This window comes from Bos mutus, chromosome 1 (assembly GCF_027580195.1).
Source record: "Bos mutus isolate GX-2022 chromosome 1, NWIPB_WYAK_1.1, whole genome shotgun sequence".
Taxonomy (NCBI): domain Eukaryota; kingdom Metazoa; phylum Chordata; class Mammalia; order Artiodactyla; family Bovidae; genus Bos; species Bos mutus.
In genome coordinates, this window is record NC_091617.1 from 67,722,368 (window position 1) to 67,742,492 (window position 20,125).

Consider the following 20,125-nt stretch of genomic DNA (forward strand, 5'->3'; position numbering starts at 1 on the left):
TTCATTCATTCACTCCATCACCTAGCATTTACTCCTTAGAACCAGTCAAAACACATGCACATAATCTCAGTTAATTTTCACAACGACATTTGTGAGGTGGTGCTACTTACATGTTGCTGATGGTACAACTGAGGCAGAGGGATACTAACATTTTTTTGAGGTTGAATACTGATGAATCTTCCTCCTGAAAAATGGAGCTGCTGCTGCTGCTGCTGCTAAGTCGCTTCAGTCGTGTCCGACTCTGTGCGACCCCATAGACGGCAGCCCATCAGGCTCCCCCGTCCCTGGGATTCTCCAGGCAAGAACACTGGAATGGGTTGCCATTTCCTTCTCCAATGCATGAAAGTGAAAAGTGAAAGTGAAGTCGCTCAGTCGTGTCCGATTCTTAGTGACCCCATGGACTGCAGCCTACCAGGCTCCTCCGCCCATGGGATTTTCCAGGCAAGAGTACTGGAGTGGGGTGCCATTGCCTTCTCCGGAAAAATGGAGCTAGGGCACTCCAAAGCAAAAGAGAATTCTATTGTTATAAGAAAAAATGTCTTAAAATTGAAATAGCAAAGTAGATTATTAATCACTACAGTGTGAACTAATAAAAATATACTCATTGGCTATAGAAAAGAAACTGAATGTTCATTGAGATCTTATTAAAACTAAAGATTAACTATATCTATTGCCTTAACTGAGCCAGTAGAATTCAGAATAGATCTTCTCTTTGTCTCATGTATAGTTGGATCTTCAGGTGTTGAAAATACACAGGGGTAAATCAACTATACTTCAATTTAAAAAAAAGAAAAAATATCCAGAGGACCTGGTCTTTTTCTGCTCTCTGTAAGTAGCGGATGTCTCTCATTTTAATGACTGAAACTTTATGTAGTAAGAATTTTCTTTGTGACACAGGGAACTCAGCCCAATGCTCTGTGACAACATAGAGGGATGGGATAGGGTGGGAGATAGGAGGGAGGTTCAAGAGGGAGGGGTCATCTGGCTGATGCATGTCGATGTAGGGCAGAAACCAGCATGATATTGCAAAGCAATTTTTTTCCAATAAAATCTTTTTAAGGATGTCTTTACTGGAGGCTGAGCATCCTGAAATTTCTAAAGCTAATTTTTTAATTGGCAAGTGTTCTTAATCAGGCTTTTAATCCAAATTTTGAATAGAGCAGAACAAGTCAAGCCTGTTTGCAAAGGGGCTTTTTTCTTGACAGAATATTCACCCAGTCTTTTAAGAGATTTTTCACCTTGTCACGTGTTGGACTGTGGGCTTACAAAGCTATCGGGTAGGTTGACTTTTCTCTATAGCATAACAGCCTGATTTCTGGTATAACCAGTCAGCTTTTTGTTGGCTTGATGGAGGGTGATTGGACACTACAAAGTAAGCACACATGCAGGGTTTCAAATTGCCTCTTGAAAATGAGAGGTTAGTGAAGACTTTCCCACTAGGGAACCTGAGGATTTCCCTTCTCCTTTCAGCTTCTTTTTGCCTGCTGCACAGCTGCCTCCCAAAATGACCGAGGCTCAGAAGCATCTGTATGAGGCTTGGTGGTTAGTAACTGAGACCTTTGGTACCTATGGGAAAATTTGATCAAGTTTCAAAAATTGATAATCATACTTTTTGAAAAAAGAGGAGACAGAAGCCACTTGTTTCTTCCATAGACTACTGTGCTTAGACCCAGGAAGCTCCCTTGGATGGCGATCTGTGTCTCTTGGACTTGTGATCCGCACTGGCTGAGCCCTTATTGATTGTATTATGGGCTGTTCCTTCAGTCATCGAGTCATTGGTTATAGGATATGGAGAGCACTCCTCAGTACCTCTCAAGGGAGTACTTGACATAGACCTTGACCCCAGGGAGCTTTTCTTCTTGTAGGATATCTATCCATCTTCTATCCATCTAAATGATTGGCACTGTCAGTAGAACTTTTCTGCAGTGATGAAGATATTCTCTATGTTCTCTAATATGACAGCCATTAGCTACGTCAAATGTGACTGAGAGACTGAATTTTTAATTTTGTTTAATCAATTGATATTTAAATAGCCTCATGTAGCTGGTTGAATAGCAAAGCTCTGAATTATCATCTACCCATCCTTGCATTCTACTATTAAGCATCTATAGTGGGGATACTCTTCAGGCTGTGTGGTATGGAACAGAGAATGCTTGACTGAAATTGGATTTCTACACTCATTGTGTGGCCTTGAGTGCCTTCTTCTCACTGGATCTCAGTTTCCCTTTCTTGTAAATGAAGGACTGGCAGTCTGTAAGGGTTTTCTAGATATGTCATTCCACTGGTTCTGGCCCCCCAGTGGGGTGCTCTAGGACGGGGCACATTTTGTCACAGACCAGGGCTCTGAGAAGGAATGTTGTTGTCTCTGATGAACCCACTGCCAGGACCTGTTTGTAGAGCTGCTGGGCACGTTTAGGAGTTCTTTCTGGATGAGGGTCATGGGAGAGGGAGGTAAGACGAAGTGATGCTTTACTCTGGGAGACTGGTAAAGATGTGAAGGCCCTGGGATGGTGATCCATTTCTTCATGCATCTAGAGGTTATAAGGATGCATTCAGTTGTCGGAAGAGAAAGAGGTTGGAAGAGGTGGCAGGACATGACTAGGTCTGGCATTTCATGAAGAACTGAGCCTGACTCTCAGGTTTCACTCATCCACTTGTCCTAGCACATGTAGGAATTCAAGGATGTGACTTTGGTTATTTTGACAGAGTCCTCACCCTACACTGGGAACCGTGTTCCCTGAATGGGATTGGGAACATAGCCACACAGTTAACCAGTGTCTAGTCCCATGTTTGCCCTGCAAACTGGTGCCTGCCTAGAGTTCAGGGTTCAATCAGCAGAGTTATGTCCTCACACCTGAGACACTAGAGGGGTGAAGAACCTCCTCAAAGTGGCCAAGTTGATATATCGAGTTGAACCTAGATCATCTGACTCCCAAGTCCAGTGCTCTTTCTGCCACCCCATGAGGCCTAAGAGCTCTGTGAGTGGCATAGTCAAGAAGTTCTGGGAAAGGACAAGTCATCAAAAGATCTTCATCATTTAGCATACAAAAATGCCAAGAATAGAGAGCACAAGATGTCAGGCTACAGGTGATGGACTCATTCTCACCATTGTGCTGTCAGAGGGAAGCTGCTACCTGCCTCTCCCCAAGCCTGTGGGTGATCTTTTACATTTTTTTGTGATCCTACCATGAAGCAGGGACAGGAACCTCACTCCCAACTCTAGGGGATTGGCAGTGACACAAGTTGGGAGGATTTCCAATGAGAAGGCTGCCTGCTTTCCTCTTCGGTGATACTTCGCTGACTGGAAAACATGGGACCACTTCTGGGCATTAGAAATCTCTTGATACTCATGCCTGATCTGGGAAGTCTTCCTGGAGGAAAGGGGACTGATAGAACAGGTCAGACCTTTTCTAGGGCCCTGCTTCTTTTTCTGGGGATTAACCCCAAAGAACAAATGACGGAACATGCAGATAAATTAAAAGAGAGATACAGATGAGTAGCATGGATATTAAGAGATCAAGGAGGCAGAGAACTGTAAAATCGAGACAAGGGGGAAAAAAGGTGGTTTGTTACAGATTTGAGTTTTGGATGTTTCTTCATATGGTCTTCACATAAATATAAATATACAGCTTAAAAGTTTTAATACATGTTCACTGAAGAAATGTTGAAAGCTATAGAACAGTATGAAGAAGAAAATGAAATATCATCATAAGCCTCACAACCCCTTTTTCTTGTTTATTGCTGTTTCTCTTTTTGAAATGTGTATTTATATTCTTTGCCTGTTTTTCAGGTGGGAATAGTATTAATCCTTTGTCAGTTTTGTTGCAAATATGTTTTCCAGCTTGTCATTTGCATTCTAAGTTTTGTTTATACTCTGATGTATAGTTTAAAAATTTCCATAGACAAAAATCATAGATATTTTCCTTTTTTATTTTTTTCAGTGTTTTCATGTTTAGAGAGCTCTTTGTCATTCAGGGGTCAGTTAAATACTCACCCATGTTTTCTCCTAAGGTGTTTTTGTATACGTCATTTTTAAGATTTGGTTTTCTAATCTGTCTAAAATTTATTGTGGTGTATAGAGTGAAGTTATGAGAATTAACTTGATTTTTCTTTTCCAACTAGTCTGTTTTTCCAGTGCCATTTATTGAATAATTTGTCTTTTCTCCTTTGCTTTAGTTTCTTATCTTATCATATATTAGGTTCTTAAATGTCAGGTCTGTATTAGGTCTATGAATCAGGTGCCATTCATTTGTATGTTAATCCTTGTGTCTGTGCCACCTTTTAATAATTGTAGTTTAAAAAATATATATTTTAGTATCTAGTAGGGCAAACCCAATCCATTATTCATCTTTTTTCAAAAACATATTTAATTATTTTTATCCATGTGCATGCATGCTCAGTCGCTCAGTTGTGTCTGACTCTTTGCGACCTATGGACTGTAGTCCACCAGGCTCCTCTGTCCATGGGATTCTCCAGGCAAGAATACTGGAGTGGATTGCCATGTCTTCCTTCAGGGGATTTTCCCAACCCAGGGATCAAACTCACGTCTTCTGCATTGGCAGGTGTATTCTTTACCACTGAGCCACCTGGAAGCCCTTATTATCCACTTATTCCTCCAAATAGAAGCCTAGTTGAAAATCCCTTTGGCACATAATAAGTACTTAGAAATTCATTCCTTCTTGCCCTAGCATGTCTGCCTGACTTTATTACAATAAAGTAATTAAGCATATGTTAAAAAAATTTATTCAACTGATATAATGTTTAGTTTTTAATCTAAAACCATGTTGATTTTATTTGAATTTTATTTTACTTGAATCTTTAATATCTTGCCTTCCTGAGATAAACTTTATTTGGATATATGGCAAATCTTTGAATGGGATTTAATGAAAAATTAAATTTCTTTTTACAGCTTCTTTGAAGTTCATTTTTTCGGTCATGGAACAACTTTATCTATGATGAATGGTAGCCACTTTTTAATTTGCCATGGAATCACATCATAGAGTGAACAGCTGAATAACACAGCCATCCTTAACTTTAAATACGTTTGATTTAAAATGTTGGGTGCAGATGCTGTCATAACCACAACCTAATTATTAAATGTTTTAAGTGCATGAATATTATTATATAAGGATCCTATAAATGAAAGATAAATATACAAAGGAGGGAACTTGCTCTTCTCAATTATTTTAAGGATAAGAAAAATTAGACAGTGAAAAACAGTTAAGAACCATTAAATTAGTCATAATCCCATTTTCCAGAGATAACCACTGTCTGTGTATGTGTATCTGGTTTTTATACTCACGTATGGCAATGGCACCCCACTCCAGTACTCTTGCCTGGAAACTCCCATGGCGGGAGGAGCCTGGTAGGCTGCAGTCCATGGGGTCGCGAAGAGTCGGACACAACTGAGCGAGTTCACTTTCACTTTTCACTTTCATGCATTGGAGAAGGAAATGGCAACCCACTCCAGTGTTCTTGCCTGGAGAATCCCAGGGACGGGGGAGCCTGGTGGGCCGCCGTCTATGGGGTCGCACAGAGTCAGACACGACTGAAGCGACTTAGCAGCAGCAGCAGCACCAGTGTATATACAATTAGGATAAGGTTGTACAATTTGGAGAAGGAAATGGTAACCCACTCCAGTATTCTTGCCTGGAGAATCCCATGGACAGAGAAGCCTGGTAGGCTACAGTCCACGGGGTCAAAAAGAGTTGGACACGACTGAGTGACTTCACTTTCGCTTACACCAGTGTATATACAATTAGGATAAGGTTGCACATGCTGTTTTATAATCTGGCTTTCCCACTTAACCTTATACCATGACAATTCCTGTGGCATTAATTATTATTGTACAGTCATGTTTAATGGTTACATAGAGTGGTTAGACCATGGATTGTTTTACCAGTCCCCTGTGGTTCAACATTTAGGTTTTGTGTGATTTTTCAATAGTATGAAGCCATAATGAATGTCATTACTCCCTACTTTAATATGATTCTAGTACTTAGCATATAAGCTGTTTTCTGAGTATATGTGTGCATTTGTCCATGGACAAGGCAGCCTCACAGCTCCCTGGCCATGGTTAAGGGTTCCTTTTCTTTAAGAAGCTAGAAGAGAGCAAAGAAGGTCTGGTTTCCCAGCCTCCTAGAGGTATTCTGCTTAGATTACTGGCAAAAAAAAATTGTAAGTATTGGAAAATAAATGAGAAAAGACTTTCAGAGCACCCAGAACAGAGAATTTTAGCAGCTTGGGGCCATTTATCCTATGTAGCAGGTGGACTGAAGATTCAACTCACCCTGATTTGTATTTGCCACTCCCCTGGCCTCCAAACCTAGCTCTTTGACCTCTTTAGCCCTTTCTGCCTTTGTGAATTCTCCACTCAGTGGCTTGACAACTCAAGGGCAACAAGGGAAAAGATCCACAGAACAGGGACTCCCCTCAGGCCTCTTGTTTCTCCCCACAAGCTGTTGTCTCTCCTCACAGGGCTGTGAAGATTCTGCCTACAGGTAGATGTCAGGCCCATCTCATCTCAGATGGTGGCCTTGCTTTTGGGATGTGTTTTCAGTAGGGGTACTTCTCAGAAATGCCATCTGAATTAGTACACCTTCATCTGGAATCCAGAGCAGTGGGGAAGAGGAGCTAGGGAAGAAGAGGCAAGGCTGGCTAGGTACAGGGACAAGCACATAGAGATTAGTGTGGAAGGGGTGCCCAGGACCATAGCTCTCTGGACATAGAAGGACAGGGTGAGCACTCAGTCAGCAGCTGCTCTCCCATTGGGGATACTTTTCTTTTGCATCTGAGGAACCAGGCTTTGGGGAGCAGGAATGGTTGGAGTGCTTGCCAAATAGCCGATATTAGGTAGGGGAAAGAAATGATAAAAATTCAGAGCAACTACACAGTTAAGTATGAGCAGCTTGGCTTACAGGTATGTAGTGGGAAGGTGGGAAGGCAGTTTTTAGTTGCTGTCTTCTGAATTTACTCTATTCACTTATTCATTAACTCATTTATTGACACAGTCAACACGTACTACATACTACGGCCCATGCTGGGACTGCCAAGATGAACAGGAAGGAGAGGAGTATCATGGGGACCTACCATCAGCTATGTGTCTGGTACCTTCAAATAGATTTTCTCTTTTAATCATCACCACAGCCTGTAAGGTAGATATTTTAAATCTCTGATGAAGAAACAGACCCAGAGATGTTAAGTAAGCTGTCCAAGGGCACACAGCTAATAAGTGCTGGAGCTGAGAGTCAGACTTAGTTCTGTCTGAATCCAGAGCCTGTGCTTTACTCAGGGATGTGAGCTCCCTCTCAGGATGTGCTACCCTGAGAGAGCTCACCATCTGGTACAAGATGATTTGATGAGCAAATAGTGGCCAGGCTTGTTCTGGTGTGGCTGCCTTACTAGGAACATCTGAGAGCCTCCTTCTCATCCTGCCACAATGCAGCCTCCGGGGGATCATGTTAAATAAGTTTGCAGACTCTCTCTGTCAGCTCTAATTCTGACCATAACCCCTCACGGTCTAGGAGTGGTCTTGGGTCAAGTTGTCATCACTTTGCTAGAAACCAGGGAAATCTTCAGTTAAGAAGGCATCCAGCAAAGGCACTACCTAGACATTTACACAACTCATTTTGTGTTTAACCTCACTCATTCTGGCTTTCAGTAACTCTGTAATGAGAGAAAACCATCTCTGAAGCTTATCTTTGGAACACAGGATCTGGCACTCAGCCTTCACATCCTACCATCTGCCTCAGATTCCTCTTATCCAAGCTAAGGAATCTAAATCATTTGTCTTCTCTAGTTACTTTCTCTTCTAGCCCAACAACTGTATTGAAGTGAAAGTGAAAGTGAAGTTGTTCAGTCATGTCTGACTCTTTGCAACCCCATGGACTGTGTAGCCTACCAGGCTCCTCTGTCCATGGGATTTTCCAAGCAAGAGTACTGGTGTGGGCTGCCATTTTCTTCTCCAGGGGATCTTCCCAACCCAGGGATTGAACCCAGGTCTCCTGCATTGCAGACAGATGCTTTACCATCTGGGCCACCAGGGAAGCCCAACAACTGTATTGGGTCTCAGCTAAACCCTGTTAGTGGGCCATGAGTGAGACAGATGCTGGGTGATAGGGTTTACTGATTAGAACTCAAGACAGATTGTAGGCTCTCATTTGACTTTGCTTTAGACCAGTGGTTCTCTACCATTTAGGGAGCCATTGACCCCTTGGACATCTCATGAAAATTGGAATTACACAATTCTCAGAAAAGTGAACATGTATGGACATGTATTCAATAAATTGCATGTATTTTCATGAGTTTCAAGGCCTTTCCCACCACATACATTTTGATGCAAGGTTAAAAAGCCAGTTTCAGTCTACCAGATGCTCCTGGAATGTGCAGCTTAGTATGTCCTCTGGTGAGCAGAGTTGAAGGTTACCTAGGCAACCCTTTGCAGATACCCTCCCCTGCCCCAAGATCCTTGTTTTCCATATTCTGGAGAAGAATTCTAGCTTCATGAGATATTTGGATTACTTTGGTTTCCAATTTGACACATTACATGGTTAGTAGTAATTAGTAGTTTAGTTGCTAAGTTGTGTCTGACTCTTGAGACTCCATGGACAGAGTAGCATGCCAGGCTCCTCTGTCCATGGGATTCACCAGGCAAGAATACTGGAGTGGGCTGCCATTCCTTCTCTGGTGACATGGTTATGCTTCTTTCTAAAGAGATATCAGGCATCATGAGTCAGACCCTTCCTGATCCTGGTCATTTCCTAACTTATGATAGCTCCTCATAATGCTAAGTCTGTAAGGGAACTTTATTGTTCATCTCTGGCAAACATTAACTGATCACTCTGATACTGTGGAGAGGGTCTGGGTTGTAGGAGGGAACTCACCATGTCTTAGCTACTCTTCTCTATTCCCTGAAACCCACTAGAGAGACCTCAGTACTCGCTACTGTCCAGTCTAGTCCTGGGCCTTGCTGAGGTACCCATAACCTATTGCCTCTTCTCTAGTTACTGCCCCTTCACTTTTCAGACACTTTCTTATACTTTGAGTTGCATTAGCCCTTTGGCATTTTCTGAATGTTTGTCCCTTGTGTGTACCTCTACCATTATGCTCCTTACTTGATATTAAGATTACATGTTGACATGTCTGAGTCTCCCTCTAAACTGAAAGTCCCTTAAGGTCAGAAACTCTACATTTTTTTCATTTTACCCATAGTGACTGGGACTTTACCTGGCACATATAGATGCTCAGTTAATATTTACTGAGCTGAATTGTACAGTGTTTAGATAATAGCTTAAGGTAATACTTAAGGCGAGATTTTAAAATTCCTTAAAACTCTAAGAGTCTTTCCATGACCAACCCATCTATGTCAGTTTATTCAGAAACCAACATATAATATTGGGGGACATGAGTTCATGCTGTCTCATTTCCATGGGAGGTGTGTGTGTGTGTGTGTGTGTGTGTGTGTGTGTGTGTGTCTGTGTCGTGTGATATACACAGACCTTTCTTCATTGCTGCAATTATTTGAAAACAATCCCAAAATGACTCTTTCAATTCGCTACAGTAATGTCTCCATGTCTATGCCCTTCAATACTTTTTCGTATTTGTTTATCTTTCTGATACCTATTAACGTCTCTGTCATCTCTGACTCTTTCTCATTTGGTTCATATATCCTAAGGCAGGCTGGACAGCAGCTACTCTGAGTAGCAACTGAACATCTAACTCAGGACCAAGGACAGCAGCACGCATGTCCTTAAAGTGGGAGAAGGGGCTTTAGTGTGCTAAAGTTTATTCAACAATATGACCTTCGGGTATGGCCTTTCTCACCTATCAGGCTGCACTTGCAATTTTGCAAACCTGTTTTTTACTTAGGCCCTGGTTTTCCATGTCTGTGGTGGACCTGCGTCCAGTCTGTGCCCAGTATGTCCCTCTGGCGTTGCTTCCACCAATGGGCCATTTCATGTTTGGATGCCTGCTTGAACGCCTTCTATAATGACAGAGGCCTAAGCTGACTTTTCTTCAAGTCAACAGTTTCATTTTTAACTAAAGTCATAATATCCTGATTAAAGTAAAATTAATTAAAATGTTATTGATATGCACACGGGGAAGAAGGAAAGACACTGAGAGTGAGGGTTCCAAGGAGTAAACCTTTTATATGTCAAAACCTCCATAGTACACACCCTCTGCTTCTGAGTACCTGTATAGCTCTCTCTAAACATAGTATAAAAGCAAATATACTGCTAATGTTCAACAGCTTATTTATATTCATCTCTGGCTAATGTTCTGTGTTACTTTGAGGACCCATCCAAGACTAATGCTCAGTGTAACAAAAAGACAATAAATCTCCCACCATCACCACCATCTGTAAGGTATGAGCACTTTAAATAACCTGATCAGTTAGAAAAGACTCTGTTAAAAAAAGTGATGAGCAGTATAATTTCTTTTGAAGTGGCCATTTTCTTGTGTCCAGAGTACATTAAATGATGGCAACTTTTCTGGGAAGGGAGGGAGAGTGAGTGAACCTGTATTGCAGCTGAGGTCTCAACTCAAGCTAATGCTAAAGCTTGTGAAGAATAAACAGAAATGGTTTGCTCATTAGCTGGGCTCAGAGAGGTGTTACCCATATGTTTAAAGTGCTAATTATTAGTGATCTTTAAAGGAGCTAATTTAGTAATGGTAAGTGTTACACATTTCTGCTCTTCAGAAGTAGCCTATTAGCCAGGCCTTTATATCTAATATTGACTTTAGGAAGTTAACAGTCAAGTAGGCCACAGTTAGAGTTTGTGTGAAGCATGAGAGAGAGAAAGATGGAGATGGGGTGGAAGCAGGCACAAAGCGGGACCAGGAGAGGAAGAGGCACAGCTGCTCTTAAGCACCGTTTGTGTAGAAGGCACTGTGGATGGATAAGATTCAGTTCCTAGGTCACTCATTAAGCACCAGCTGTGTGCCGTGCACTGGAGATATGGAGAAAAGCACCCAGTTCCTTCCCTCAAGAGCTTAAGAGTCTAGACAAAGATCTCAATTCAGGGGTGGAGACCTCACTGCAGTGGGGTGCCTGCCACGTGATGTAGAGAGAAGGGAAGCCGGGCCAGCCTGGGGTCAGGAAGGAGTTAGGGAAGGTACTGTGGGGAAGAGGCACACTTCACAATGAAGAAGGGCAGAAAGTGGTCATTGTGAGGAGTGACATTCAGATGCATGCCAGAGTTCGGAGAAGGTAGACCTTGCATCCCCTCATGTAAAGACGGCTCAGTCTGGCCATCCTTGCCAGTTTCTGGCATAACGCCTATCAGTTTGCTTGGAAAAGCTTAATTTTAGTAATTACTGAGAGAGGAGCCCTTTTGTTTTTTTGCACCACCACCACCCCGCCCCTCCCTTTCTGCATTAAGATCAGGTGAGCTGAGGCTTGTGACTATCCTTCTCTCAGAAGTGCTATGGCCTGGTGCTGTGGGGGTGAGAGCCTGCCGCACTATCACTGCTCCGTGGCTGCTGCTCGTGGGGTGGGAGGATGCTGCTGGCTGATCTGATGTTTGCAAGTGTCAGTGGTGAAGGACACTGCAGGGAGTCAGCCTGACTGGAGGCAATGGGTCCCCAGACTGGGCAGAGGCAATGAATTCCCACACTGTGCTGTGTGTCTGTTGCTGGCACAAAGCTGTTCCTTCTCTTTCTTGGCCAGATTTGTTCCTTCCGTTCAGCTCTGCACACACTTCCTGCCTCAGTGGCAGGTGTTTTAAGGAGAGTGCCAAGGAACATATTTATAGTCCCTGAAAGAGTTTCCCACAGGCAGTTGCCTCAATAGCTCATTAGCGTCTGTAAAGACGAGACAAGACAATCACTTCCATCTGCGTGTGTGTGTGTGTGTGTGTGTGTGTTTCCAGCTCTTTATCTCTCTTACCCTTTCCCCTCTCATCCTTGTCTTGAATTAATATAGGAAAAGAGGATGGAAAGAAAGGACAGTGAGGGGAATAAAGACCACTACCTCTTTGCACCAGTGGGTTCCCTCTCATCCCAGCTGCACTGACAGCATCTTCTCCCAAGAGCTTTCCCCCAACTAGTCCCCACACAGAAGGAGCCATGTCCTTGAGTCTCTTCCCTTTATGAATCGTTCCATGTTGCATCTTCATGGGGTCTTCCCCAAACTCCCAGCCTGGCAGGCTCCCAGGAGGTACCTCGCAAGCAAACATTCCTCCTGCCTGTCTTGGAACCTAGGGAGAAGATACAAAGAGGCCAAGCTCCAGTGCCCCCCACACCCCATCCCACCAGCCACCTCAGCAGGGGCTGTGTCCCGTCCTACCCTGTCTCCCTGAAGACAGAACAGGATGTCTCATGGAGGTTGGAGTCAGTGCCTGCTGGATCCAAATCCATTCCGGAACTATAGCCTTCCTTTGGGACCAGCCAGATTCTACCAGCTCTGGTCCTTACTGTGGCACAATCCAGCTCTCTGAGCTTCTGTAGGCATTTGCAGCCACGTCTTTGCTGGAGGCCTTCTCAGGAGCCCAACCTGTTGAGAATGATCAGGTTCAGAGTGAGATCACACAGCCCACCCCTTACCACCATGCCTTTCTAACCCTGCTGTTCTGTTCAGCCAGTAATCTCTCCATCTGTAGCACACGGTTTGCTTTCCCCTTTCTCTCTGCCTTGGCATGTACTGCTTCCCATCAGAGCATTCTTCTTTGGCCCCTCCCTTATTCAAAATCTGGTTCAAAGATCACCTCCTGGGGGAACCATCCTGACCACTCACCACTCTTACTCTCTGTCTTCTTAGGACCTGTGTGTGCTCAGTCTCAGTTCAGTATTTCTTTAGCCTCTTTTGCATGACAGGCACTGTGCTGGGTGCTAGAGTAGAGCACCAAGTAAGACATGGTCCCCACCCTTGGGGTATGGTGGGCAGTTAATGGGGGAACAGAATGAAAACCCAGAAATGCCTTTTAGGAGTAACAGAGTACAAGGTATAGTCAGGGACAGCTCAACCTGATGGGGGTGGTCAAACAAACTGCCCAGAAGGAGTGATTCATTAGAGAAAGACTGAAGAGGCAGAATCAACATTATCAAGTGACTGAATCGATATTTGCAATGGAGGGGAGTCTGGGATACGCCTCCAAGGTTCTGTTTTGGTAACTCAGTGGGTGATGGCAGCAGTAATCAGGGTAGAGGGGATGTGGGCCAGCCATGTTGGAGGCAAGATGGCAGGATCTTTATCAGCATCTCAGAATCTAAGTTATCTTTTTGTACTGTGTCTGGTAGCTTTCTGGTGTCAGAGGAAATAGGCATTAGGTATTAGGCAGAAAACTCTCAGAGGGCAAAAATTGGGTCTCCTCTCCTAAGGAGCAAATTGCCCGGGATGAGCACTGTGCTCTCCATAGATGTGAGGCTCCCTAGGGTGACAGCCCCTCTCCTCTGTTTCTCATCCAGTGTTGCCCAGTGTTCAGGGCTTTGTACCGTGGGTGGGAGAGCAGGTGTGGCAAACAGGCATACGCCACTTGGATGCTCTATCCTCCAGGGCTATCTCAGAGATGGCATCTTGGCCTGTAAATATGATCAGTGGCAGTGCTTGTGGTACTGAGAACAGTTCCAGAAGGCAGAGGGGTCTGAGGCCTGGTGTAGACGAAGATTTGTTGTGAAATTAAAGCATCTGGTCTATGAGAAAGTGATTTAAACTACCAAAATTCTGAGCAGTTTGAACAAGTGTTATTCATAAAAGTTCCTACCATAAAAAAATATGACATGGTCCAGTCTCAGTGCCCTGGAGGAGGATAGCCTTCCTGGATAGCCTTTTTATTCCAGAGCTGGATTTGAGTTTTGGGTCACAGAGTAATGGCTGAATCTCTGGAATCCTATGCGGGGGGTTGGCCGTGAGCAGAAGCCCTAGATCAGATTTTAGGGGTTCAGTTTAGACTGGGCTAAAGGATGCTTTTGTCTATCTCCGCTTCTGAGGCAACTCTGGAATACAAAGACAAACTTTAGAGTATAGCACTTTCCTAAACATGAGGTGTATTCCTCACCTGAGCTTCTTGTTAAAATACAGGTTCTGTTTCTGTAGGTCTGGGGTAGGGCCTGGGATTCTGCTTTTCTAGCAAGATTCTAGCTGCTCGGTGATGCTTGTTACTTTAAGTAGCAAGCAGTTAGGACTCATCCTTAAGGCTTTCCTCTGGACTCCTTTGCATTCATGTTATCCTGTCTCTGACAATAGCTCACTGTCTTGTCTGCATGCCTACTTACCTCTGCCTGGAAGCCTCCTGGAGAGCAGGATCCATTTCTTACTTGTCAAAGTATAACCAAAGCTTAACATAAGGCCTCACACATAATAGGGTTCAAGAAATAATTGATAAAAGAATGACTCTGGGAATAGGAAATTGTCCAAATAGTGCCCAAACTAAGGTTTGGCCTAATGAGCTCTTGGAACTCTCAGCTCTAAGCCAAATCATTTTTGTGTGGCAGATCAGTCAGTCTTTCAGTGCCACCATGATCAAGCCTTCCATCCTGGACACACAGGGTTGGAGTGGAAAGAGGAGATGGAGACCAGAGCACTGTGCAACTTGCTGTCTCAGTAGCTAAACAGGGTTCGGGCCCATTTGATGCAACATTAGAATACTTAACACAGTAACTTCTAAGTGCAAATTAAGGGGGAGTGACTGCAAACCAAAAGGAAACAAAAAGCAATCCATGGGTACCCTGGCAGCTTTCACCTCCAAATGTTCAACAGTGGCTTATTTGTTTTTTGTTGAAATCAGGATTGCTTCCTAAAGAAGGTTACCTAGATGATGCTCCAGCTCCCCTGAGAGACTCCCTGCTATCCCAGAGCTACGGAACCACAGACAGGGCCTGTGACAGAGGGCCAGTTGTGCTCCTGCCTCAGGGAGCCACACAGAGGCTGGGAGCCAGATGAGGGTGATTGGCATCTTCTTGCATGGGAACAGTGACTAGGAAAATGTGAAGAGGAGCAGGCAGCAGCAATGTGAGCATAGCCCATTTGGAGTGAGGAGTAGGCAAGAGTGGGGCTTGGAGAAGACCCATGCTGGAGATCCTGGGGCGATGGCAGTGGTAACTTTTACTTCCCTAATAGATGTAGAGCATTTGAACGTTGCTAATTAACAGAACAGCAGGCTTGTAATTCTGACAGCAGCAGGACGTGAATGGGGTGGAACTAGCACTGAGCACCAGCGAAGTGTGTCTTTGTCCATAAGATAAAGCACAGCATTCATGTTGAGTCAGGTCCATGAGGGAGCCCCCTGGTTCTTTCTTTTCCTGCAGTAACTGCAAGAGCACAGGGGCTTTTATTTCTTCCCAGGCTTTCTTTAGAGGTAGCAAGGGACCTAGGGTTTATAGTCTATTAGTGCCATCAAATATACCTTTATATCAGAGAGAGAATTTGCCATTCAGGCCTGCCTCCTTCAAAGTGTGATGCCCCCGGAAGTTCTCCTGTCACTAGTCTCTCATTTTGGTAACTTGGCTGTCTGCAAAATGGTGTGATGTGCCCTGAGTATTCCAATTTCTAAATTGATTCCTGGGGAAGAATGGACTGGAAGTCCAAGGAAGAGTTGTTCTGTCTTCCTGAAGTATACTGAATCATGTCAGGAAATTGGTTCTTTCAAAACATACTGATCTGATAATCTAAGGATCTCAAAGGCCAATAAATATGAGGAAAAGGTTTAAAAAGTCTCAGAATGCTAGAGCTGAGTGGTACTCTGGAGATCATCTACTCAGATCACCAGCATTTGGTGTGACAGATGAGGCCACTGACCTTGTGCAAGTCACTTTAGGAAAGGTTAACATTTCATTCATATATTTATTTTGTCATCAAATATTTATTGAACATTTACTATGAGTCTGTGCAGACATGTACCTAGTAGTGAAAACATGTTGCTATTTCATTGGTTCTGTTTGAGTTAGTGTTCAATGAAGTTTTCCTTTCTTACAGATTATGTATGACAACTGGTTTCACAAGGGCCATGGGGTTATTGATACATAGGATCTTTAGCCAGTGCAAATAGGTTTTCTATGCAAGGTCACCAACTTCTGAGCTGCTAGACTAATTAGTTTAGCTCTACTTGGCTTTACATAATACATACATTGTTGAAAAGTTATTTGTAATTCAATTTCTGGCAAATAGGAAACTAATTCAAACCACTAAGGCAACTTTTATTTAAAGAGACCCTGGATCACATCCTTTTATAATGTGAAAAATGTTGTTGCTGTTGGAAATGATTATCCTTTAGTTAGGGATTTTGTAAACCTGGACCCTTTAGGTTTTCTTATGGCTGGACACACAACCTAGGAAATAGCTCAGCTGTGGTCTGAATTGGATGGGGAAAACTCCGGCCTGGGAAGAGAAAGGACCCCCAACCCCTGCCAGCCCAACCCAAGATAGTGACGTATACTTGGAGCAGTAACTGCAAGCTGCCTGGATAAGCTGCTCCTCTTCTCTCAGGCCTTGGAGTCTGGAGTGGAGAAGGAGGAGGTGGGGCTTGATGAGTGGGGTCTGCAGAATGGAATTCCAAGCGCTCTCTCTCTGTCTCTCTACAGGTGGGAGGTGGTAGGATGGGTAACCTTTTGCTTCTGTTATAGCATTTTCTTCCTTAATTGTCTGGGAACTGTATGGAAATTAGAGCCATCTTGTATACTTTACTGGGCTTCCCTTGGGGCTCAGCTGGTAAAGAATCTGCCTGCAATGTGGGAGACCTGGGTTTGATCCCTGGGTTGAAAAGATCCCTTGGAGAAGGAAAAGGCTACAGCGACTTTCATTTTCTGTATACTTTAACATGGTAGAGCAGGAGAGAAACAACAGTGGAAAAAAATAGGACAAGAGTTTAGGAGACAAGAGGGTTATGTGGATTGTTGTTATACAGTAATATTTCATTAGCTTGGGTCTTGCTGTTTTTGAACTTGGAAATAATCTGGAAGGACACAGAACTGAAGTTTAACTTATTAAGTTTTTTTCTCTAGAAATTAATAGTGTATGTAGTGATGTCAAGGAGAATGTTTTAAAACTGATGTATAGAAAGATGTATTCCATATATGAAAATAAAACTTTTGATGCAGATATATCATTCTGTGCACATAACTCATGTGTTAAAGATGATCTCTGTCTAGCTGGTAAAATCTAATAGGACTCTTCCTTGCCCAGGAAACTGAAGCTTATTCTTATTGCATCATGGTGAAAAATTATCTATGTATCTATTTGTAATTTTTTATGATAATTTATGTTGACCCTTGGAGAAGGCAATGGCAACCCACTCTAGTGTTCTTGCCTGGAAAATCCCATGGAAGGAGGAGCCTGGTAGGCTGCAGTCCATGGGGTTGCGAAGAGTCAGACATGACTGAGCAACTTCACTTTCACTTTTCACTTTCATGCATTGGAGAAGGAAATGGCAACCCACTCCAATGTTCTTGCCTGGAGAATCCCAGGGAAGGGGGAGCCTGGTGGGCTGCTATCTATGGGGTTGCACAGAGTTGGACACGACTGAAGCGACTTGGCAGCAGCAGCAGCACATTGATCCTAATTACTTTCTACTGGTGAGGTTTAATAGCTTTCCTTTGTTGGAAGATAAAGTCAGAGCATAAAGATCAGTACAAACAAAGATAGAAAGTACAAAAAGTCCTATAGTTAGAACTTTCTTTTTATGGTGTTATTTTTTTTCTTCTATTGCCCACAGTCTTCTCAAAGTGAGCCTTGCAGCTGGTTACTTCAGCATCAGCTGCTCTGGGTCAGCTTATAAAGAGAAGCAACTGATGAGCAAAAAGCATCACTGTCTACATTTAGTGAAAAATGAAAATGAGGAAATAGATGGAAGGGTCAGAGATCCTTTGTAAATTTGTCTTGGGCCAGCATATGACCTCTTACCATGGACACTGGCATTCTGAGCCTGCTTCTCCTCTTTGGTTGAGTGTGCAACTGTCTTATTTCCCTTCTCTAGGCAGTGATCTTAGTCCTGGGGTGTTGCCAAAATTCCCAACAATTTTGGATGCTTGAAATAGTCAGTGATTAGGAATTGAGACGCTTTGAGCAAGACCATCCTTCTCAACACGTTTCTCCCCTTTGTAGATTATAAGGTTGGGCGCACAAGGGAGAAAGCAAGTGGAGAAAGGCATTGAAGGGGTGTCCGTGGTCTCTAGCTCTGTCTCACTGAGCCCACACAGGGCTGCCTTTCTTCTGGGGTCCCTCTGTGCCATGTTCCTGAAGGTGGTACACAGCAGAAATTCCATTTACAGCTTGCAGGGCTCTGAGTGTGGGCTGGCTCTCCCTGAGAGTCCTCTGGGGTACTCAGGATAAATGACAAGGGGTGGTGAGATGGCCTGGAGTTTGTATGTGTGCATGTGTAAGCTGAGTCCTCCCTTCCCACACATCTAACACCAGCCTGGGTTGTCCTTTGCTTCCTGAGGTTGCTGTTTCTCCAGGCACATTGTTATTTTCTATTCTGTGTGAGCCCCAGGCCTCTGCCTCCAGCCTCCTAACAGGAGCTCAGCTGGACCCCAGAAATGACTTTCCACCTGAGAAATGAGATTTAGGCAGAGAGTGAGCTGCTGAAGAAGGGAGTGCATTTGCTTCCCGTGGAATTGCCATTGCTCATCAGTCGTTCATGTGGACTGATGACAGTGACACTGAAGGAAGGGAGAAGAGCTGGAAAATGCTTTGCTCGACTTTGCTTCTCAGGAATTTTCACTTTTTCCATCTGTAAAATGAAGACTAACAGTTGCTATGCCACATAGAGGAAAAAGCAAAAGGAATTATTTAGGACATTGTGGTCCACCTTGATGTTAACTTGACTTGTTCAACAGATATTTACTGAGTGTCTAGTGTGTAACATTCACTATGTACCAGCCACTGTGCTAGCACTGGAAGTACAAAAACGATTTCCAAAAAACCCCCATCTTCAAGTGCACAGCAATGGGGCTGTAGTTTTGCTTCCAGGACATGGTATTTTGTGTATAATTGGGGGGGCAGGTGAGTTGCACTGTCGTCTTCTTGAAAAGGACCCAGAGGGGCATACTCTTGGTCACCCCTGTGGATTGGCATCATATCAAAGTGTCCTTTCTGTTGTGGAGCCTCTCCTGCTCTTGGGCTAGGCTGTGGGCCCCAAAGAGGGCATTATTTTCTGGCCCATGAGGGGATTGAAAAGCTAAGGGGGAACCGAGGGATTCAGTCTTTGGACCCCTTTCACTCTGATTCCTTCTGTTTTATTCTCTGACAGGCTCTTTTCGGAATGATGGTTTGAAAGCTTCTGATGTCCTTCCCATCCTAAAGGAAAAAGTGGCCTTCGTGTCTGGTGAGTGTCTATGCAAGTTTCCTCTGTTACAGATCTAGAGAAGTTTGTGTGTGTGTGTGTGTGTGTGTTGGGAATGTGTGCAGGCATGCACTTCTTTGTGTGCTAATGAGAAAGAGGTGGGGGTGGTGGTGATGTTCAAAGCAGCTGCTCCTCTCTCCAGAGGTAGGCAGAAAGGGAAAGGAGCACTTTGGTCCCCACTGGGTATCCTGGAGGACATTCACAACCAAAGGTGGGTCCATCATGCACCTACGCACATCCACCTCACCTTGCCCTACCCTTCCAGGCCTGTCAGGCCTGTGGGAGCTGCTGAGGCCCCTCTGAGAGATGCAAGGGTCTGTCCCCTTCACACCTTCCCACAGGTTTTATTTAGTTTCATCTCTAAGTGGGTCAAGGACAAGAGATGTAAATTTTTTTCTGGCTCTTCCTTATCTCTTCTTCTAGCAAAGGGAACTCAAGTGAGTAATTGTATCTATTTTTTGTTTTTCTGAATAATATTCATTTCTGACTTTTCTCTATAGCATGTCTTGTGCACCCAGTCCTTTTAATGTCTAATTCAGGGATCAGCAAACTATAGCCTGTGTTTTGCTGCACGCCAGGCACTTGTTTTTGCAAATAAAGTTTTATTGGAACATAGCCCATGTTTAGTAGTGTATTAGCTTCCTCTTGCCACAAACTTGGTGGCTTACAACAATAGACATGTATTCGCTCACAGTTATGGAGGCCAAAAGTCCAAAATCAGTTTCCTGGACTGAAATCAAGATGTGAGCAGTGCTGTGCTCCCTCCAGAGGTTCTGGGGGAGACTTTGATTCTTGCTTCTTTTAGCTTCTGGGGGCTGCCAGCATCCTTTGGCCTGTGGTCATGCCACTCC

General features: G+C 43.8%; 1 protein-coding gene across 14 annotated transcripts in view; it reads left to right on the top strand.

Moving 5' to 3' along the window:
• The window catches only part of KALRN (kalirin RhoGEF kinase), a 692,774-nt gene that overhangs the window by 187,374 nt on the left and 485,275 nt on the right, over positions 1–20,125 (top strand). For all 14 annotated transcript variants that reach the window (XM_070370301.1, XM_070370325.1, XM_070370311.1 and 11 more), the window contains exon 2: positions 19,182–19,256. In XM_070370301.1, coding sequence (XP_070226402.1) covers positions 19,182–19,256 — 75 coding nt within the window. The remainder of the gene's footprint in view (positions 1–19,181; positions 19,257–20,125) is intronic.